This window comes from Monopterus albus, unplaced genomic scaffold, assembly GCF_001952655.1.
Source record: "Monopterus albus unplaced genomic scaffold, M_albus_1.0 scaffold110.1, whole genome shotgun sequence".
In the NCBI taxonomy this organism is placed as follows: domain Eukaryota; kingdom Metazoa; phylum Chordata; class Actinopteri; order Synbranchiformes; family Synbranchidae; genus Monopterus; species Monopterus albus.
In genome coordinates, this window is record NW_018127990.1 from 925,781 (window position 1) to 946,667 (window position 20,887).

At 39.8% G+C, this 20,887-nt stretch overlaps 1 protein-coding gene across 6 annotated transcripts in view; it reads left to right on the top strand.

Moving 5' to 3' along the window:
- The window catches only part of LOC109966397 (plasma membrane calcium-transporting ATPase 1-like), a 101,584-nt gene that overhangs the window by 40,519 nt on the left and 40,178 nt on the right, over nt 1–20,887 (top strand). For all 6 annotated transcript variants that reach the window (XM_020611213.1, XM_020611211.1, XM_020611212.1 and 3 more), the window contains exons 2-4: nt 4,556–4,956; nt 19,986–20,183; nt 20,420–20,677. In XM_020611213.1, the coding sequence (XP_020466869.1) occupies nt 4,761–4,956; nt 19,986–20,183; nt 20,420–20,677 (652 nt within the window). In that variant the 5' untranslated portion in view covers nt 4,556–4,760. The remainder of the gene's footprint in view (nt 1–4,555; nt 4,957–19,985; nt 20,184–20,419; nt 20,678–20,887) is intronic.

Genomic DNA, 20,887 nt, shown 5'->3' on the forward strand with positions numbered 1-20,887 from the left:
TTAGCCCTTAATGACACACCCGCTAAAACAAACAGATACTATACACGTTCACCATTTTTTGCCTGTCATCTCTGTATGTGGCTCTTATCCTTTCATAAGTGTTTGATTAATGCAGACTAATGACATACTGACAACACACACGCTCTCCACCAGCTCTGGCAGAATGTCGCTTTGCTGAACATGTAGCATTAAATATCTATTTAGAGAGAATATGAGTGTGTCTGTGTGAGAGAGAAGGAAAGTTATTTATAAAGACAAGTTTCATCTCATAATGAAAGATGCTGCTTCCTGTTATCTTTCTTTTTTAACCATTGTCACTGTCTAAACTCTGTTCCCGTCAGAGCTAACCTGGGTCGAACCACTTAAACTTGACAGTGTGTAATCTTTTGGGGTGATTCAGAGGGCTGCTGCTGACTGCTAGAGAAACAAAAGAGCCTTTGACGTTACTGAGCTGTATTACAGTCACACAGATTAGGACGCGTCTGACAAAGCTGCAGTCAACAATTCTGTGACCTCTATTCATAATGGATTATACAGATGTGTGACAAAGGAAAACCTTGAACAAATGAGTGGAAAATTAAAAAATGATTAATCTCCTTATTATTTTCTTGAGTATTTCATTTTTTTAATGTAAAAAAATAAGGAACAGTGGCCATTTTGACTTTCCAGAGTCAAAGGTGGCGTCTCTAGGTTACTGAATAGCTCAGTGAAATGTGTTGGACACAACGAGGGAAGGTGTTTTGGAGGAGGAGACCTGAAGCTGCTCTGGAGACACGTAACTAAGAAGTCTGTTCTTTTAGATTCTCTCGCTTCTGGATCCTAAAAGCTGTTAAAGAACTAACTAACTAACTACATACCGCACATTACTGAACGCTTTGTTTTCCACATTTATAGGGTAAAACTCAAGTAGCCTATGTTAAGTTACTGCTAAGGCCATAGTTATTTGAGTGGGGGGGGGGGGGATGTTGGTGGGGGTGTAAGGTGAGCAGCATATTTATAACTTTCCAGAGTTGAAAAGTCCTGTGTGTGAGCATTGCACAACGCTATGCTGTGTTTTGGCTTCAAACACACAAGTCCGTTTCTCTAACCGGACGTCGTGTGTCGTATTTCATCATCTGAGTGGTGCACGAGCCAGCACAGCCCCTTGTGTTGTTTTGACACAGGGAAACGTCTGTATGAATCCAGCCCTGTGCAAACAAAACCAGCGCCCTGCTGTTGGCACTTCACATTAAAAACTCTCCACTGGTAAACCAGCAGGGATGCTTTTATTGTGAAGGTGTGTTTATCACAGAGTTCTCAAAAATCATTAGCAGTGATATTCGTAATCTTTGTCTTTACAAATCCTCAAACAGTGACTTCTTTGTTATCAGCTGAGTTAATGTAATGCCATTTGGAAAAATGGGTTTGTCTCAAAAGTTATTACTCACTTTTATAGTTTTACAATGTTTAAAGCAAAAAGCTTTAACCTAAAAAAGGGGTTGGGGAATAAATCAGAACATGAAGAGCAGCCAGAAAACTGTTATTTTACTGGTATGACATGAAAAAATATTTTAAATACACATTGAATAATGGATCTACTTGGTTCATAATTAGTGAATATTTAATGCCTAATGAGATACTTGTAAACGTCATCTTCTTAATACATAAATGAGTAATCTAATTATCTTAGAATCAGCCGTATGGGCCAGGTTTGTTGAACAGACGAGGAATTTGACTCTGGTACACAATGTGTGTGTATATACAATGTTCTTCCATAAGGCAACAAGTAAACAAGACTGAAAAATAAATCAATACATAGAAATAAATACTTAGAAATATATATATAGCCACAGTTTAGATGGAGCTTTTCAGATTAATATCTACAAAAGAATATTTACAAGGCAGTGCACTGCGGGTTGTCGTTCTGTTATACAGTGTATGGATTAGGTGTTAATCAGAGTGACGGCCCAGGGGAAGAAACTGGCCTTGTGTCTTGTTGTTGGCCTATAGTGACCTGTAGCGCGGTCCAGAGGGGAGGAGCTCAAACAGTTTGTGTCCAGGGTGTGAGGGGCCTATACCATCTATAATTAATGCCTTCATTCACAATAACATCACCAACTATTTGTGTGGTAATGTACAACAAACATTAGTATGATGAGGTTTGTAGACATGCATTTTCATTTCTTTGTTGTCTTATAGTGATACTGACTTGACTTCACGTTAGCGAACAGGCAGATAATTACTAAACACAGAGACGGCTCTGTGCTGCTTCGTTTAAGATGGAAAAACATCGCAATGTGTGGAAGATTTAAACAATCTTTAAAAAGAAGTTCTGTTTTAAAAAGAACTTTCCAGAAACCTTTTATAAGAAATCATTAAATTTATCTGCGTTTCAAGGGGTTAATTGTAGCGATAAACATTTATGGATTTGATTGATCATCAGAATCAGCAGCTCCACTCTTCCTCATGGTGTTGTACAGTGAGTTTGAACTTATAGTTTCCAACTCAAGTAACAACCTTATTCTCTTTCTGTGCTCTCATAGCGTTGTTTCCTGCTGCACAAGGCGTCTCTTAAAGTTCACTGCAAACACTTAATTCTACAGATCCTTCCACTTATGGGGCATGTGGTACAGCTAATGTAAAAATATCCTGTGACCTCACACTTTAAGTACTGTGTCTATATAAGATCAGTGGGAAGAGGTAATTAGGCAGTTTTTGCAGTAGAGCCTTATAGATAAATAACATACAGTGCAGCTGCCTTCCATTGATTTGAAGGCCATCAAAGCACAGTGCTGAGTGAAGACTTAATCTCCTGTGAGGAAACACAATGTGAGACACAGTCAAGAGCCTTTAAGGTGGAGGAAGAGGCATGCACACAGCATCGCCATAATCAAGAGTGGACATAATCTTGTACGGTGGCCATCTGACTAGCAAAGGAACCTTGACCTTTAATTCATTTGAGGTTTACAGATAATATATGTGTACCTAATAAAAGGGGAGTCTTAACTTTTAAGGTCCCTCAGTGATGCAGCCTGTGAAAAAACTTTTCAGCTTGGTGACACTGCAGTGTTTCCACTCCCCTTGTAGATTAGGTTCTAAATATTGCACTAACAGGACTGTGGTTCTTTTTATAAATATCCTGTCATTCTTTATAAAGCTGTAAGGAGCATTGACCCTTAGGTCACCCATGTTTGAATGTCAAACAGCTGTCAGTTTAACTGCTCGACTACCACCAACCTAAGCAGTAACTCGTGTCCCTCGACACAAACCACCACAGGGCACCGACAGCAGTGCTCCTCTAACAGGCTGCGATGCTGCTCATGTGTGTCCCTGACAGAACACCAACCAGTGAAAAATGGAGGGCGTCCTTTGACGTGTACTTACATAATCTGTTGTGATGGGGGTCACTTTGTCCATGCCCACACACACATTTGTGTAGCTATCTCTGTGAGGATGCTCACTGACATAATCCATTCTATAACCCCTAACCCTTAGTTTACCCATCACAACTAAATGTCTAACCATAATCCTTACCCCATCTCTAAGCTAAACTAATTCCATCTTTAACCCTAAAACCAGTTTGAACCATCAGATGTTCTTTGTAGTTGTGAGGACTGGCCAAAATGTCCTCACTTTCAATAAAAGCCAAACCGGTCCTCACAGTGCCACACAACACACACGCTAACCAAGCGGAGATCTCCCTCTCATTGGTGTATTGTCCCCTGTTTGATACTGATTGGTTCTCAGAGCTGCGGAGCATTAGTCCCGACCTCTGGCTCTTCATCAGCACGACAGGGTGTCTGTGAATGCAATTTCCCTGTTGCTGTACTAAATGATTTTACTGCGCTTATAGCCTTTACCATGTATTTCCTGTAATAATATTAACTGTTTTTACAGTTTCACAGTTGCTTCTATTCAAAGGCACACTCCAGTCTTCAGCCGTTATTCAGTGGGTTTAACTCACAGTATAGCTGTGCACCTGCACACGGAGCGAGGGCAGGAGAGTGAGGATTTATAGATTTACTCAGTTGTAGGAGGAACAGTAAACTGCTCGACAGATTTAATTTTAGGGTATGTGAAGGTGTACATTTTTTTTTCTAGTGACTTCTCATTTTTGTGCGACAGTCTGAGCTATCTTTGATCTGAGTGTCACTGATATACTGATATTTTTGCCACTGTAGGTTTAATGGGTGACATGTGACTTGTCCCTTAATAAGAGATATAACAAAACTATACAGCTCTTTTTATTGGCCTGTTTTTTTTTTTATACCAAAGTCATAAACTCAGACCAGACTGCTGAGAGAGAGCAGACATCTACCAACCAATCATGTGTCTCAGAGGAGCAGCGCAAACCGATAATCAGTTTATATCATAACGACTTCCATGATTCAGGGGAGTCCTTTTAATAATCGGAAGAAACTCTTCCTTAATTTGCCCAGTTAGTGATATTAATTAGTAAAAATCAAAGGGAGTTCTGAACTGTATGCCAGTGATGGTGTTTGCTGTGTGTTGAGGCTGCTTTCTGTCTGAATCTGGTTTGCAAAAATAAGTTTTCCTGTGTTTGTTTCCTTTGCAGCGTGAAGCCAGAGGAACATGAGGAGCAAGCACATCCAGGTCAGGAGTTAACCTCAGCGTTCGTCTCCTCCACCTGCCTCCTGTGAGAACTACACTACACAGAATTCCAGTGAACTGACGACCCAGTCTGACAGTTAGATCGGTTTAACAAAGACACTCAGAGGAACAACAGCAACAACACTAACACTGCTGGGAAGAGGACAGACATGGCCAACAACACGGCAGACCACCCTCCGGGGAATTCGGTTGCTGAGGGCAACCATGATGGGGACTTTGGGGTGACCACGATGGAGCTGAGGGACCTGATGGAGCTGAGGAGCGCCGAGGCTGTCAGCAAGATACGGGACACGTTTGGAGACGTGCAGGGCATCTGCCGCCGTCTGAAAACATCACCTATAGAAGGTAAACCATGTCTAACACACTAAATTAATTAAACTGTAATCAAGCTAAATGAACGCAAACTAAACACTGTGTGTCAGTCATAGCCTACTCTCACAACAGTTCAACAGTAATTTCCTGGATAAAGGGTGGATCAGGGATGGGTCTGTAGGGGGAAACCCACTTTAACAGTGACACTGTCCAGTACATGGATATATATCAAGGTTTGATCTATTTAGCAAATTGCAGAATGAGGAGAAAAGGACAACAAAACCCACTGGGACGAGACACATAAAGGTGAGATTTATACTTAGAAGTGTTTCCAAGCATCATGGTCAAAAGACAAAAGACTGTTGTGATGATGTGGCTGGGTTTGCATAGCCTAATGTTATGTGTGTCCAGTTTGTTTACTCCTCTCTGTTAGAGTGCAACACACAGCTGTTTACCGACTGTTTCTTCAACATGCATCCATTTGAACAGGTCTAGGACGATAGCAAAAATACGCAGGCAAAACATTTCAGTGAGGAACTTTACATAAAAGGGAATCGTTCGCAGTGCAAGCTGGCACATATCAAATGCACAGTAACAGCATGCATTGTGGTTAACTGACAAGAGAAGCTTAAACTTGTTGCTAAACTAGGCTATAACCATGTTTTAGAAGAAAAAGACACTTATAAGAGCATAGTTTCAACAGAAATACAAGTGTGCTGCCTGTCTCGTTATTCCAACAAACCCATTTGGCCGCCAGGCATTATATATTGACAGTTTAAATAGGTTGCAGTTTAAATATACATATGCAGTTGTCTTTTATTGATTTTTAAATGCTCAGAAATATGTTCCTGTCATTCTTTTGCATTTAAATACTGATGTTAATGTAGCCGAAATCATCTGTGAAATTCGTGCCAGTTATTTTCTGGCTATATACATATATATATTTAAAAGAAGGAAAGAAAGAAAAAGAATGACTAGTCACACTGAACAGCTGACTGACAAAATCCTTAGTTGGGTACAATCTTACGGTTTATATCCAGGAGTCTTGGCAATGAAATAGAAACCTTGCTCCGTATAACGTAGCATATGCAACCACAGAACTGTTAACTGTTGGCAAATCAGAACAGACTTGGAAAATACTGAACTCGGTGCAGCCCTGCACACGAATCACAAGGTGACAGTGCACGAGAGGTCGTATGACCATTCATACAAACAGACACCACATTTCTGGTCGACTCACTTCTTATTCTGTGGTAGATTTTGACTTTCGTCAGAGCTTCAGGTGAGGCCACAAAATGGCTGTTTGCTATTTCTCTCTTTCTCCGTGTTGTATCCTTGATCCCTGTGTGTGTGTGTGTGTGTGTGTGTGTGTGTTTACAGCATTGGTCCATTCCAGGATTGAAATTAGTTCCAGCCCGTTCCCCTAATGGCTCCATAGATCATTGCACTGTTCCATTTAGTAAGTAGAGTAGACAGCTGTAGTTGAGTTCTCCATACAAGAAATGAGTCACTTTAATGAAGAAAGTGTAATTATATTTTCACTGCAGAGAGGGAGGAAAAAACTGGGGGAAAGACTGAGGGCAAACACACACAGTGATTGACTGCTACAGTTGACTACAGTGTCAGTCCAGTTTCAGTCTAGATGTATTTGCTGTCTGTCTTTTCTTGTCAAAACCATGTCCTACATCCATCTCTCTCTTCCATAAAGCTGGGACAGATTTTTAAAAACTGAAGCAGTAGAGGTCGAGATATGACTTCATTCTGCATTCATTCAATGTCAGCAGAATCGGGAGAACTGGAAAAACACCCGTTATTCCCACTGGACAGTGTTCACACATTATTCCAAGATGTTATCCTAAGTGCTATTCTTGTGGTCACACCAGATAAATGGCCTACATTAGCTACTGTTATGTATTGAACTGTAATAAGTTGTTAATTAATCCATTAGTTGATTGAAATAAAATTAACTGGTAAAAAGCCAAGCATTTGTTGGTTCCAGCTTCTCCAATGTAACGGTCAACTTTTTAAAAAAATGTATTTTTACATTTTATACATAAACATTAATTGATACGAAATGATTTGAAAGAATTAATTAATTGATAATAAAAATAACTTGTTGCAGTCAGTTGAATACAGTAGTTGTACGGTAGCAGTTTGTTGCAGTTGCAGTTAAAACACGTGTGCAAAAAATGGCAAATGTGCCAAAGTGGTGTTTCAAATCAAAAATGTATCAACCACTGGCAGCAAATGCCCCTTGAGCAACTGCTCAATCAGAAATACAACAGCAGAAGAAGAACTGGTGTTATCAGTGCAGCCCATTGACTGTATTTAAATATGGACATTGCATCACCGCTTCCCTTCACTATGCAAAAGTGAAGCCACAGTATAGTGAATACGGCGGCGGCCATCATGGCATTTTGCATCCAGAGTCTGTGCAGTAGCATCCGAGTAGTAGGGTGACGGATCAGGCCACTAATCAAAGCTGTCAGATCATCCAAAATGCACCTGTTTTGATATCATAAAATAACTTACAGTACTAAAAACAACCTTACCAGGAAAATGACCACTTGTACACACATAAGTGTGATGATATCTATCCTGTCTATCCTGGAACCAGTGAAATTGTTTGTGCTACTGCGTAACAACCTGCTGCATCATCGTGAGGTTAACATAATGTTGCTGTTAAATGGTATTGGTACATAGTATAGGACAACTTCTATGAGTAGGACTTATTTTTTAGAAAACGGTGTTTTATAGATGCTTCTTCATTGACCTTCAGCGAATACATTGCATTTCCTGTGGCTGCTTCACAATAAAAGCCACCCCATGGTTTTCCAGTTTAGCTCTTTTATTGCGAGACCATACCAGCAGGACATGGAAGGTTTCCATTAGCAGGGCCTTAACACAGCTGTTTCCTTTAAACCTCATGTGCACGTTAAAGTCTTTTGTAAGTGGTGCAGGAAAGGCAGGCTCCACTGCTAACTTTTTCCCAAAGAGACCAAATACACTGGATGGCTGTTGTTAAAATGTTGACTATAGGGCCAAAAGTCAGAACTGAAATAATGAAAATCTGAAGGATTATAAGTGCACGATGAAGAGGCAGAGCACTGCATCTCTGTGACAGAAGGGAAACCTGCATGAAACCTGAGTTCCACACAAAGATTCTGTTTCTCACCTTATTTCTCACATTAATCAGGTCTGTTGTGCTCATGTAAGCAGTCGGTGCCGAACAGAAACTGAGATGAATCATGTTTCTCACATCTGAAAACACAACAGAAAACTTGCTCTACTGTGTGATAGCTGGCTGACTGTTAGCTAACCTGATTACCTCAGTAATAGACAGCATGCTAGCAGTTAGGGGGTCACACAGTTATATTTAACTGTGTTTCTGTATGAGCTCACATGTTCTAGCTGTGATAATGAGATGTTTCTTCTTCAGCTGCTTTTATTTGCAGTAAAATCAGCATGTAATTGGACAACCTGAGCCCAACCTGACCAAACACATACACACAAGCACACGCCCTAAAACAGATGCACGAGGCTCAGCTGCAGCTGTGTATCCCTCTGGTTAATGTGTATTGATGAATCAGTCTGTTGCCCCTCCGGAAGTCATTGATCATTTTCCTCATCATTTTGCAAAATCTGTAGCCCTTTTCAGACATCCACTGGAACTCTGAAATTCTCTAGATATTATCCAGGAGAGCTGGATGTCAGAATGTGAATGTTCGAGTCAGCTGACCTGGACCTTAAGCAGACTTTACTCTGCCAGCTCCCTAGTACATACACCTCGTAAAGTCCGAGGCAGCTGGAGTTGAGCCCATGTGAGCATACAGCAGCTTATAGTCCACAGTATTCACTTGGAGCTGTTGGGCTTGTTGATGACATTCTATCATGTGACCGGCGCGCAAACGGAAGAACACAAACATCTGATGGTGAAATTAAACGGTCATTTACAGTGAAGACGTCAACTAAAATACCTAACTGGACACGCAACGTGATTCAGGAACTTCTGTTGTTAAGAGCCGGAGCCAGAATCGTCAGACAAAGCAAGACACTGTTGTTTATGACTAAATTACAAACCGGCTACCTGACCTCATCATATCCCACCTCCTGTGCACTCTACCTGGGCACGCCCCTCCTTGGATAAATCAATCAGAGTATTTCCAGTCGGTGAGAACACATCTGACACAGACAGTCTCCATGTTGTGTGCTACATGTGTGAAAGGGCAACTTGTGAAAAAGTCTGGGCCTGATTTTCAGACATGGCCCAGAGTTCTTCTGTGAAAACGGCTTGTGTTTCATGTTGAGAGGACAGGCAGCCTCTGAGCATGAGTCACACGCATCCAGATGTAAACTTGATTTAAATAGAACTCTGGTAACGAAGAGCTTCACAGAGAGACGCATATAGAGGTAAAAATAAATAACTATTTTAGAAAAATGCTAATGAACAGTAGCGTGTTCTGTCACTGCTCAGGAGATGATTTCTTTGTGTCTCTGTAGCTTTTATTCCTTCAAAGAAGTTAGTCTGTTCAAAAACATCCACAAACTCAGCTGAAACTAAAAATGGCTTTAAACAGTCACTGCTGGAGTTGTCAGCTGATTAGAGGATGTTCAGATTTATACAGATTTAAACCACCAGCAGTGTTAGCATGTACTGGTGTGGTCAGACAAAACTGACTGGACAGATCAAGTTTCTGTTTTGGCTAAAACTGACTGACAGTTTTCATTAGCTATTATATATTTACATTAATCAATAAATAGTCCAGTGATTCTCAACCAGAGGTTCTTTCTGTTATCAGGAGGTATGTGGAAAGATTGTGGATTAGCTCAGTTTATTTGAGAAAACAGAGACATTCGTATCCACATATCTGTGCTTTGGAAGACACAAATAGGACTACAGATTGTACAAGCCTGGTCTGCAGTTCATTTCTCACAATAGCTGACAGTCTAGCAGCCACAGCAGGTTGACTGCACAGGACATGGCTCCAGTTATATCACAACCTGCAGCGAAGTGCGAAAGCTACAGTAGTCAGAGTAGTCGAAATAAATTGAATTGCAGTGAACAAATGTTTGTACGTTCGGCTTCTGTACAGTAGGTGTACTTAATAAACTGACAACTGTAGGTTCAGAGCTTTCTCTGCCTGCTGGTGTGTTGATTATTTGAAACTTTGTGGTGTGAAAAGTCAACCATCAATCAGAGATACAGCTCCAGCTGCATGACCCAAGTCAGCTTCACTGTAACTATCACAGACACACACTGACAGACACACACAGAGCCTCAGGTCATCCAAGTCTCTGCCAGCTGAAGCAGAAAACTCCTTTGAGCCTTCACCTACAGGCAGAAAGACACAAAGACATGCAATGCTCTTTTTGTCTTTTTTTTAAACTTTCTATCAGGTTTTTCATTGTGTCACCTTCCATAATGATCCAGAAACTGTTATCTGTATTGTAATTTTGCCCTCTAAGATTCTCTCTTCGGGCTTTCAAAAAAATCTGAAAATAGCTGAGAAGTACAAAACTGAAAGATACAGTACTTTGTCATTCTTTGTTCAATCAGATTTTCTTTTATCGTCCAAGATGCTTCCATCTGTTCCAACAGCCAGAAAAAAAGAATTAATTCATTAGGCATTTTATTATTATTGTTATGAATTAAAGCTTGGCAAAGATCTTATTGACAACAGCAGGTGGAGCTGGGGTGAGCTTCGGTAATAACCAGTCAAGGCAGTTTGCTTTCAAGGGCTAATGATGCTGGATTAATATTTTAAAAGACACTGACACTCCTGTCACTGTCTGTATGCTGTGCACAAAGTTAATTTTACCCTAACATTTCTGCAGTTAGGTAATGGCTGCACTTACTGTTGTTGAAGAACAAAAGACATGCCATACATCTTCATTTGAAGAGCTGGAACCAGCTTTACCAGAATTTTGTCATTTTGGTTGAGAAATATCTCAGACAATTTAGCAATTATCTAAATAGCTGTCAGTTAATTTATTTTTGATTAGCTAATTTTTGCAGCTCTAATTGTCTTCAATTAGCTAAAGTTGCATTCAGTTATCTGGGTTGATTTAGGACATTTTTATACAGTTGTGAAAACAGCAAAAGTCTGAAGTGCGGATGAGGTTACAGACTCGCAAGACCTGCTGAAATAATCTGGTTTCCTAGTGACAACATGACCTACAGGTGCCTGGTGGTGACAGAGGACATGCAGGCTCCAGTCTGAAGCCAGTATTAGTAGACCATTAAGTAAATGTGTCAGTCCAGTAGAACAGCGGTTACTACTAATGTGACACAAAGTACTAATGTGACACAAAGATTGGATTACTCCCAAATTAAAATCATAGTATTCAATATAAAGGTAAAATCATGACCATGCTAAGTTGCTAATTTTTCCAGAACAGACATGCTAGCTTTAGATGCTAACATTGAGAGACACCATGTTCTGTCCTATTTTCAGACCTATGTGAAATAATATGTGAAATCTTAGTTAAAGTATGTTTAAAGAAGATAATATCCTGATGTTTGTAAAGGACTTCAGGACTCATCCTGAATATGATTGCTGTACTCGCTGTAATAGTCTCACTGTGTAAACTTGGAGTCTGAAATATGTGTGCATCTGTTTTCTACACTTCACCTGCTCAATGTCGGCTGCTCAGCGTTAGCCCCAGTTTATGCCTCTCATGTTTTACCATTCCATTTGAGTCAGAGGGGCTAAAAATTACTTTTTCTGCAAAATAAATACACAGTGATCCTTGAAAACCCCAGAAGGTTGTATAAAAGCTTTTGGTGCTGTTCTAAAGTTTTTTCCTCAAAGACTCTTCTAACCATCTGGGTGAAGAAATATTCAAGTCACTGAATGATTACAGAAGATGGAAAAGCTCTGAGACTTGAATGTAGTGGGAATACAGAAGAGGCACAAACAGGGCTTTGTGTACCCATGGTCTTTGGTGCTTATGTATTATACACCCATCCCTGGACTTTGGATATACAGTATTACTGTATGTGAGTGAGTGTGTGTGTGTGTGTGTGTGTGTATACAGTATGTACTTGCATGTCACCACATACCACTGTGAAGTATCATATATCTTTGTGCATTTTGAAGCACAGTAAAAGAGCCTTTTCTCCTGAAACACTAAAGCTACTGTTAGAAATTGTTAAATGGTTTATGATGTATACTAACAGAAAAGTTTTTAAAGGAACAATTACCAGAGTAGCTTTTGATTTTGTGTTTGCTGCTGATCAGATTATAAACAGTTACAGTAGATGAAGATGGACTAACAACCAGAACGACTGTTTGTTAGTGTACCGCATGTTCATAAAGGGGTGGGCCAGCTGAGAGGTGTTACCTTGGCAACTGGGCACATGTCACACACCCAGTATATAAAAAGACAGTTCAGCCCTTAGATCCACTTGTTTTATTTGGCAGGAAAAAAAGGCAGATCACACTTTGTGTATGTGATCACACAGTGTGTTTGGTCAGATTGATGATGATGTTTACTTATTCTCTGATCAGATAGCTCTTTTGTGACTGTGCTTGGATATTTAAAGACCCCCTCTAGTCAGAAATTTATTTTTTCTTTTTATTACCCCATAAATATCTTCCTTCCACTATACTGCCTGGTGTAGTTGTATAGTTTGTTACTTGCAGAGTGTTTTCATGTTCCTCTGGTGAAGAGGCAGATGTCTGTTCGCTTCCCTGAAATCTGAGTGTCAAACATGGCCAACATGTTTAAACAAAATTAATGATGCCACAGATCTGACAGCCAGTCATGGTTCACCTGTAAATGTCTGCAAATGTCAGAAGTACCTGAGAAACCTGAAAACACTGGTTACACTTTTAACCTGTAAAACACACTGGAATCATTTTTTGGAAGCATTTTCTACTCACGCCAGTCTCACGCTGCAGATAGAATTCCATTATATCAAATGAGTCAATCCACACTGAATCCATTAAATGTGTGTCTCCTGTAGAACCCTTGTATTTTTTTTAATGCTTCCCGTGTATTTTTCCCTAACCTTTCAGCAACCATATTTACTATTTAACATTAGGCATATGCCATTGTTGCTGTATTACATCTGGCTTCCTGTTAGTAGCCTAACTAGCCTTCTGCTAATATTCGAGTGTCCAGGTTCTCTGTTACGGGATAACATTTTGGTTATGTTAGCCGCCAGTTATAAACTTAACAGCTAATATTACATAAATGTTGTGCTAAACACATTTACCGGATGTCTGCCAATCACCAGTGTCTCTGAACAAGAGACTCCTGATCTGAGTCTGAACAAGGCTCAAACATACCCAGCTGAATCCCTCCAATTTCCCCTCCTACTTTCTTATGCCTTAAAACATCTCTGGAGGGGATCATTAGCATTTGAAACATTTCTTCCTTTGTTCATTGATAAAGGAGCTTTTTAGTGAAACATTTGTGTTTTAAAAAAGTGTCATTGGCATTGATATTGAAAGTCAGGACTTGACAGTCTGTAATTTTTGGTTTTATGCAGTTGAAAATTTGACTTTAAACTTTGTCACCTGATATTTGAAACTTTGTTAGATAAGTTAATTTTGATAAGATGAAACAAACAGAGCCATTTTCAGTGTCTGTACAAACCACAATGCATCAGAGATGGCTACCACTGGTGGCTGGACATTGTGTATATGGGATAACTGTTTTAGCCAATGTAGAGGCCTGTCAGAGCTACAGAAGGCCATGTGCTGTTTGTGCATGATAGGGTAGAAACGTTAGGCACCCGGCTCAAACCAGCCTGTTGCCAGTTGGGTTTTGGAGAAAACCCATTTAGTGATGTCTTACCTATTGAAATCTACTGGAGGAACATGAACCTCAGTGTCCAAGAAGTACTGCCACAGTACCTCCAGACTTTGAATGATTTCTACAAGTTAAATTTGTGTAGATATATCTGATATTATATATCATAAATTGTGTATGAAGTTTTCAAATTGGCATTTTATTTTCAGTGTTTGTGACTCTCAAACCTCACCAGAAACTCCAGATCTTTATTTCCCACCAGTGTGGGGGAATTTCATAAACATTATTTCCCACCACTGTGAGGCTTTATGATCCATAAAGCCTTGATGAATAAGTGCAGCCCTTCTCTCAGTTCTTCTTTTCAAGCCTTCACTATGGTATGTGTGGCGCCAGGAAAACTCCTCACAGTCACTTAAATCTTTGCATTGATTTCATATGCAGTTACACTACCACTAACGTGTTTTTGTGCTCTGTCTGAACACACTTTAAAGGTTGATGCTCTTGGGTTTCATGCTTGAAGTCAGGGAGAAACGGCTTAAAATGAAGTGTGACACAAGCATGTGTTGTTTCTGTATGTGTCAGGTACTACTAATCCAGCTGTGGGATGGCAGTGAATGCACTACAGTAATAAAACACTGCAGGGTGATGATAGAAAAGATGGAGGCTAAGACAGAGCTGATGGATGAACCACAGAGATGATGGAAAAACTGCCCTATGTACAGTATTTGTAGTTTATATGAAAAAGTTTAAACAATACGACTGGTGCTGCTGCTGTCATTTAATCTGTCTGAAGGAAAAAGAATGAAAGTGAAATCTGTGTGTGGTACAAGGTGAAGCTGGGTGCTGGCTGATAAAGCTATGAATTGGAAGGGGCCTTTTGGGACCAGTGAACTCAATTTCTCCTGGAAGCTGAAATTTAAAATGCACAGTTGCTTGCCACAGATGTTATTGGAGCATCATCTCAGAGCTTTAATCTGCATCTCCACGGGGACGTTCTCCAGCACAGCGAGGCCGTGCCAGGCACCAGATGAAACCCGGCATCGCAATCGCAGCATTAAATCAGAAAAAAAGAGACTTGTGTTGATCAAACGGCCTGTAAAGGTGCTCTGTGGTTCTGATTTACTTTGTTTTAGTGTGGCATCAATCACCGGCAAGCTTTGAACTAAATGACAGTGTGATGAAAGTCGGCTGATGATGATTTTGACAACTGGTGTATTTTTAAAATCTCTCGTTTGTGCTCCAGCTCGTCACGAAGCTTTTTCTGCTCAGTGAGACATGTAAGGAACCTGTTTATCTGGCTGACAGTTAAACAGCAGCTTTCAAGTGAAATTACATTCTATTAAATGTACACTGGTTTATAAGAGTTCTGTGCTAATACGGTTTTTATTTTTATTATAAAAGGTTTTCTATTTATCCTTGCATATCTGGCTAAAACCAGTCTCATTTCACCTTCAATCGTCTCATCTCATTTTATCTCACATCATCTTATTTAATTTCACTTCACCTTATCTCATGTCATCTTCTTTCACCTTATCTTGACACATCTCATTTGTCTGACCCATGGTTGGATTAACCTGTCTGTGTGGACGTTCGGCATGAAGTATGCACATTATAATATTACTTATTGCGCAGCTCCAGACAAATAAACTAGATGCTCATTCTGGGCATCATATGTATGTACTGTTTATTTCCTATTTTTGTCAAGCAGCTTTACGCACTGTGGCTTTTGTTTGTTTTTAACTTCTTTTTAATATTCAACCATATACAACCAAATGAGCTCTTCTTGCTGTCAGAGGTCTTCATCATGTTTTCTGTTGTGCTTGTGTGGAACGTGTCTGTGTATACACAGGGCCGTCGTAAATCAGAAATGGGCCTTCACCAGTATTAGGTAATTGCATCCAAAGAAAAGAGAGACAAATGGAGAGGGAACATGAGGAGGAGGAAGAAGGGAACGCTTCCTTCAGCCTGTCTGGAGAGAATTGTCAGAGAAGGAAACGGAGGCCATTATTAAAACATATGGAGACAGAAACATGTCTGAGCTCATGTTCACGCTGACTACAGAGTCCTCCCTCATGAAAAATCCTGGCAGCACAGTCAGTTGACATTCAGATCACGTTCCACTACACATCTCCTAACTCCACCAAGAATCCACAGCAGCCATGTTACAGCCCACGCAGCCATGCAAGGGAAGTCACAGATTTTCAAGTTTTACTGAAAAATACCCAGATTTATTAAAACAGCAGATTGCTTAAGTTAGTTTTCATTCAGACTTGTCCCTGTGCACCCAGAAATTGCTGCAAACAAACACTATTTACTGAAGTTAGAGTTAACGAGGTCCTGTGGTGATGAGCTCAGCTCAGAAAATCCTTCCGGTAATAGAAAGTGAAAATAAACACAAGCTGCTGATTATCCTTTGTTAATTAATAAACTGCAAATGGTGTATTTTGGAATCTAATTTTACCCAGCGTTAATGCAGTCCAAAAGTAAAGAGCTCTAGAAACGAAACGCTTGCTGCTGTGTCCCCTTGTAAGCAACCATGTCGACTGAGAAATCTTTTAGTTTTTGTTGTCTTTATAAGGAGAATGAATGAGCAGCTACATACAGTACTGTATGAGTCATTGCTGGAAAATGACAGTCACAGGCCTGGAATCAATAACAGATATTGTTTGGTCTTCAATAAACAGAGGACTGTAAAAGACCTATCTGCAGAGGACGAGGTGCACAACATCAGATCTTCCAAGTAGCTGAACTAATCTATTCATTATAGAAATCTTGTGACTGGTTTGTCAGTCAACATTTATTTGTATAGCACTTTACAGCAATCAACAGATTGACCACAGTGCTTTACAGTTAATAAAAATAAAAACAAATCAATTAAAAAATTAAATGGCTAAATACAAACTAATAATACAATATAATCAATTCACAGCAGAAGCCACAAGGGCACTAACCAGGGTGTCAATACCCTACTGGGAGCTAAAAGCCAATGCAAATGTTTTTAATTTAGATATAAAGGAAACCACATCTGATATTAAGTGCAACTTGGGTGTAAGCTGTTCCACAAACTACAAGCAGCAACAGCAAAGGCCAGGTCCCCCATTTGTGATCAGCTGATCTAAGTGCTCTAGGACACATATGGGTACTCAGAAACGAAGTAAGATAGAGAGGAGCAAGACCATTCAGTGCCTCAGAGACAGACATCAGGAGTTTAAAGTCAATCCTAAAATGGACAGGAAGCCAGTGAAGGGACTATAAAACTGGTGTGATATACTTGCGCTTACATGTACATGTTAGAAAGTGAGCAGATGCATTTTGTACCAACTGAAGAAGAAAAAGCGAGGACTGACAGAGTCCTATGCACAACACATTACAGTAATCAAGGTGGGAGCTAAAAAAATCATGAATAGCCTTTTCAAGGTTACTTTGATTAAGAAAAGATTTAACCTTAGCAAGCAAATGAAAGCTGCTTAAAAGCCTTATTTTGTTAAATTTGATTCCACTTTTATTGGCTTTGGGAGATGAATAGCGAAACAACATATAGAGATCAGTGAAACTGATAAAACAACACAACTACTTACAGCTGTTTATAACTCACTTGTGATCACGTGGTAAATTTTTATGCATGGTTGCACCTGAACGCACTGTTTGTCAGACTTTTTTTTTTTTTTTTTTTACTGCATGTCCAGACAAAAAGCGGGAAATCATGAATACAAAAGTACATCTAATACATCTTAGGTACTGTTAATTTAACTAAACACTGTAGTTCTTCACTGCAGCAAAAACAGGTCATGTTATAAAACTACTGTTCAGAAATCTGTAAAATCCTGACATTCATTATGTGTGCAGGTGCACATGACGGTATGTACCAAGTAAATCACACTTCTGTAAAGACTGAAGACTTTTGGAGTCATGACTGGATGCAGTTGTGAAACTATGAGAACTGTACTGAAGAACAAGTTCAATGATGGTCATTACAAAACAAAATGATGAGATTCCTTCAACACGAGTTAAACCAAAAGTATTGTACAGTTATTTAGTGCAACTGGACTCACAGAAATGTTTAACTCTCAAATTAGTCACCTTGTGCTTCATGTCAGGAAGATGAGGAAGCATCGCTGTCAGTTTGTGAATTACAGACTGCACCCCCACAAAGAAGGGAAAAATAACACTTTAATTTCAATCACAAATTGAAATATACTTTCACATTCTTGTCCCAAAGAACCATCTAATATGATATCACACACTCCTAAGGGGGGGGCTGTACTATTTCCGCTTCCTAACACGAGCCACCTCATGACCATAGTGTTCTCACCGTCTTTACCTGCTGCCAATAATGCCTGTAGTATAAATGATCAGGGCACGTGCACCTGGCTTCATGTTATTTTGTGCGCCTATGCGTAATTATTGTGCATGGATTTGAGTCAGATTAGTGACTGGCTGGAGCGCACCTCCTCATCAACACCCCCAACAGCAACTTACCACACAATCACAAATGAATTATAAACCAAACAAGTAATTTCTTAGTAGTGATTCTGTTTGTCAAGTTTTAATTAGTTTAGCAGCTATTTTCTGGAAATTGTTTAGATTTTATGTTGTATTTTTTGTCAAACTCTTTTAAGTAGCTCACTTATTGACCATCAGGTCCTACACACAGTATTAATTATGGGTCCCAGTGTAATTTGAATCATGTCGCTGGTAAAAGATCAACATGACGTCCCCCTAAGGAAGTACTGCACAGTAATTCATCTAGTAAAGGTAAACTGCTATAACAAGTAGACAAAGGTTATCCTAACAGTACTTCAGTTATTTACTGTAGAATGATAAATTAACAACACATTGTCAGGAACCACTCTCTCGTTCCCTATATAATGGACAATCAGTAGTTAGTACTGCTATTCAGTAGTGAGCAGCAAATTACAGTAACATTTTTAGACAGTAATCCTCATTTTGCTTCATCGCTGTCAGCTGTGGCATTGCTTCACGGACATTTTTGTATACAGAAGAACATTGCATTGTGGGACGCTACATTTTTTTGTTCCATTGTGACTTTTTCAGGGCGCTATATAGCCCTTTTGTATTGCATGCCTTAATGCGACACCATACAATACTCAGATTTATCCATCATGAGGCTGGAGCTGTCATATGAAATCAATGTTGAATTTAATATTCTTAGTATAAGTTATTTGTGAACAGCTTTTATATGATGTATACATGTTATTTGGTTCATATCCAAAATCCACAATATAATGAAAGGTGTTTCTCATATTTTGTCCATCCCAGGGAGGCAAAATATGAGAAATACCTTTCAATATAAATTATTCTAGTACCACTCATTTAAAGAGCGGGTGTGATGGAACACAAACAAATAATAAAAGGGCTTTGTGATGGATCAGGGTGGTGGCTGACATCATCTCTGCTGTCAAATGACTAAACTCTGTCTCTGTGGGTTTTTAAGTTATTTAAAATTTTGAATCTCCCACCTTGAGAGAGAACGGTGTTGAATATGTGTCTATTGCGACACCACACCCAGTTGTAAAATTGGATATGTGGGGATAATCCCACCCCCTGTGCAGCGCTGTGCTGGTAGCTTTACTCAGCTAAATGAAAATAGCTAAAGCTAAGCTAGCTGTCTCTAGCTGTGTTTGAACAAAAGAAACTTGAACATGATTCTACTATTGTGAAACTTCCAGACAGTCAGAGTATGTGCTTATGAATAATGCAGACTTAATGTTAATAACTTCTGAAACAGGCTGTTAAAGGACAGAGGGGGAATCTGGGCTGTTTGTAAAGATGGATTTAGAGAAGTCCAAACAACTTTGGGTGAATATCACAAATATGTTTGAAGTATTTTAAAAAATGGGTCTAAAAAGGCCATAATACCAGCTCTTTAACTATGAACAACAGAAGACCTTAACAATAAACATATAAACCTTAATGTATAATCATTAGAAGTATCTTTTTTCCTGACATTGTTGTTCAGTATGAGAATGTACAGGTGTACCTAATAAAGTGACCAGTGAGGGTATACATACTACTGTATGTGATTGCTTTAGTAGGACTTTTCTCATCCACACATCTGAAACTCATTTGTCTCATGTCTTATATTTGAATTTTACATCCACACCCTGATGAGGGCGTCTAGTCAAATCGGGGCGTTGTCAGCTGCACTGTTATTCAGAGGGGCTTGGATTTTTCTCTCTCAACTCCAAGGAGCATTAAGTGTGACTGTTTTCAAAATAAGCAATGATACACTCCAGTTTTCTGTACTGATGTGGATGCTAATGTCTTGTTCGTGTCCGCAGGTCTGTCCGGTAACCCTGTCGACCTGGAGAAACGTCACGCAGCATTTGGACAGAACTTCATTCCCCCTAAGAAACCCAAGACATTTCTGCAGCTGGTGTGGGAGGCTCTGCAGGACGTTACGCTTATAATCCTGGAAGTTGCTGCAATCATCTCTCTGGGCTTGTCCTTCTACCATCCACCAGGAGGTGACAGTGAAGGTCAGTGATCCATCACAGTGACATGTATTAACTATGTTAATACATCATACAGTTAAACTCTAAACTATGTTAATACATCATACAGTTAAAAACTAGTATATTTAGACTCTACATATATACATGTGATCATTGTTAGGCCAACAACATGATAAAAACATTATAAGTTGGGCAGTTTGGACCTGACATATTTATTGGGAAAAGCAATGCGAGTTCAACATATCTCTGTCCTCTTGTAGCATGCGGCCAGGTTTCAGGTGGCGCCGAGGACGAGGGCGAGTCCCAGGCTGGCTGGATTGAGGGCGCTGCCATCCTGTTCTCAGTCATCATTGTGGTCCTGGTGACAGCCTTTAATGATTGGTCCAAAGAGAAGCAGTTCCGCGGGCTGCAGAGTCGCATCGAGCAGGAGCAAAAGTTCACGGTCATCCGCAAAGGCCAGGTTATCCAGATCCCTGTGGCCGAGATTGTGGTGGGGGATATTGCTCAGATCAAATACGGTACGAGACTAAGAACTTCCTCACAGGTTTAAGGAGAGACTCAAACACGGCTGAATGGTCCTTTCTTTTACTCGTGTGTGTGTATAGGTTTAATGCCCATGTCATTTTTTAGAGTGATGCACCTTTATGAAAAATATTTTTAAGTCTTGAGAATTTTCCCAAACCCCTGAGGCCCAGTCACTTCACTTTTAAATGAAATGAAAAACATTC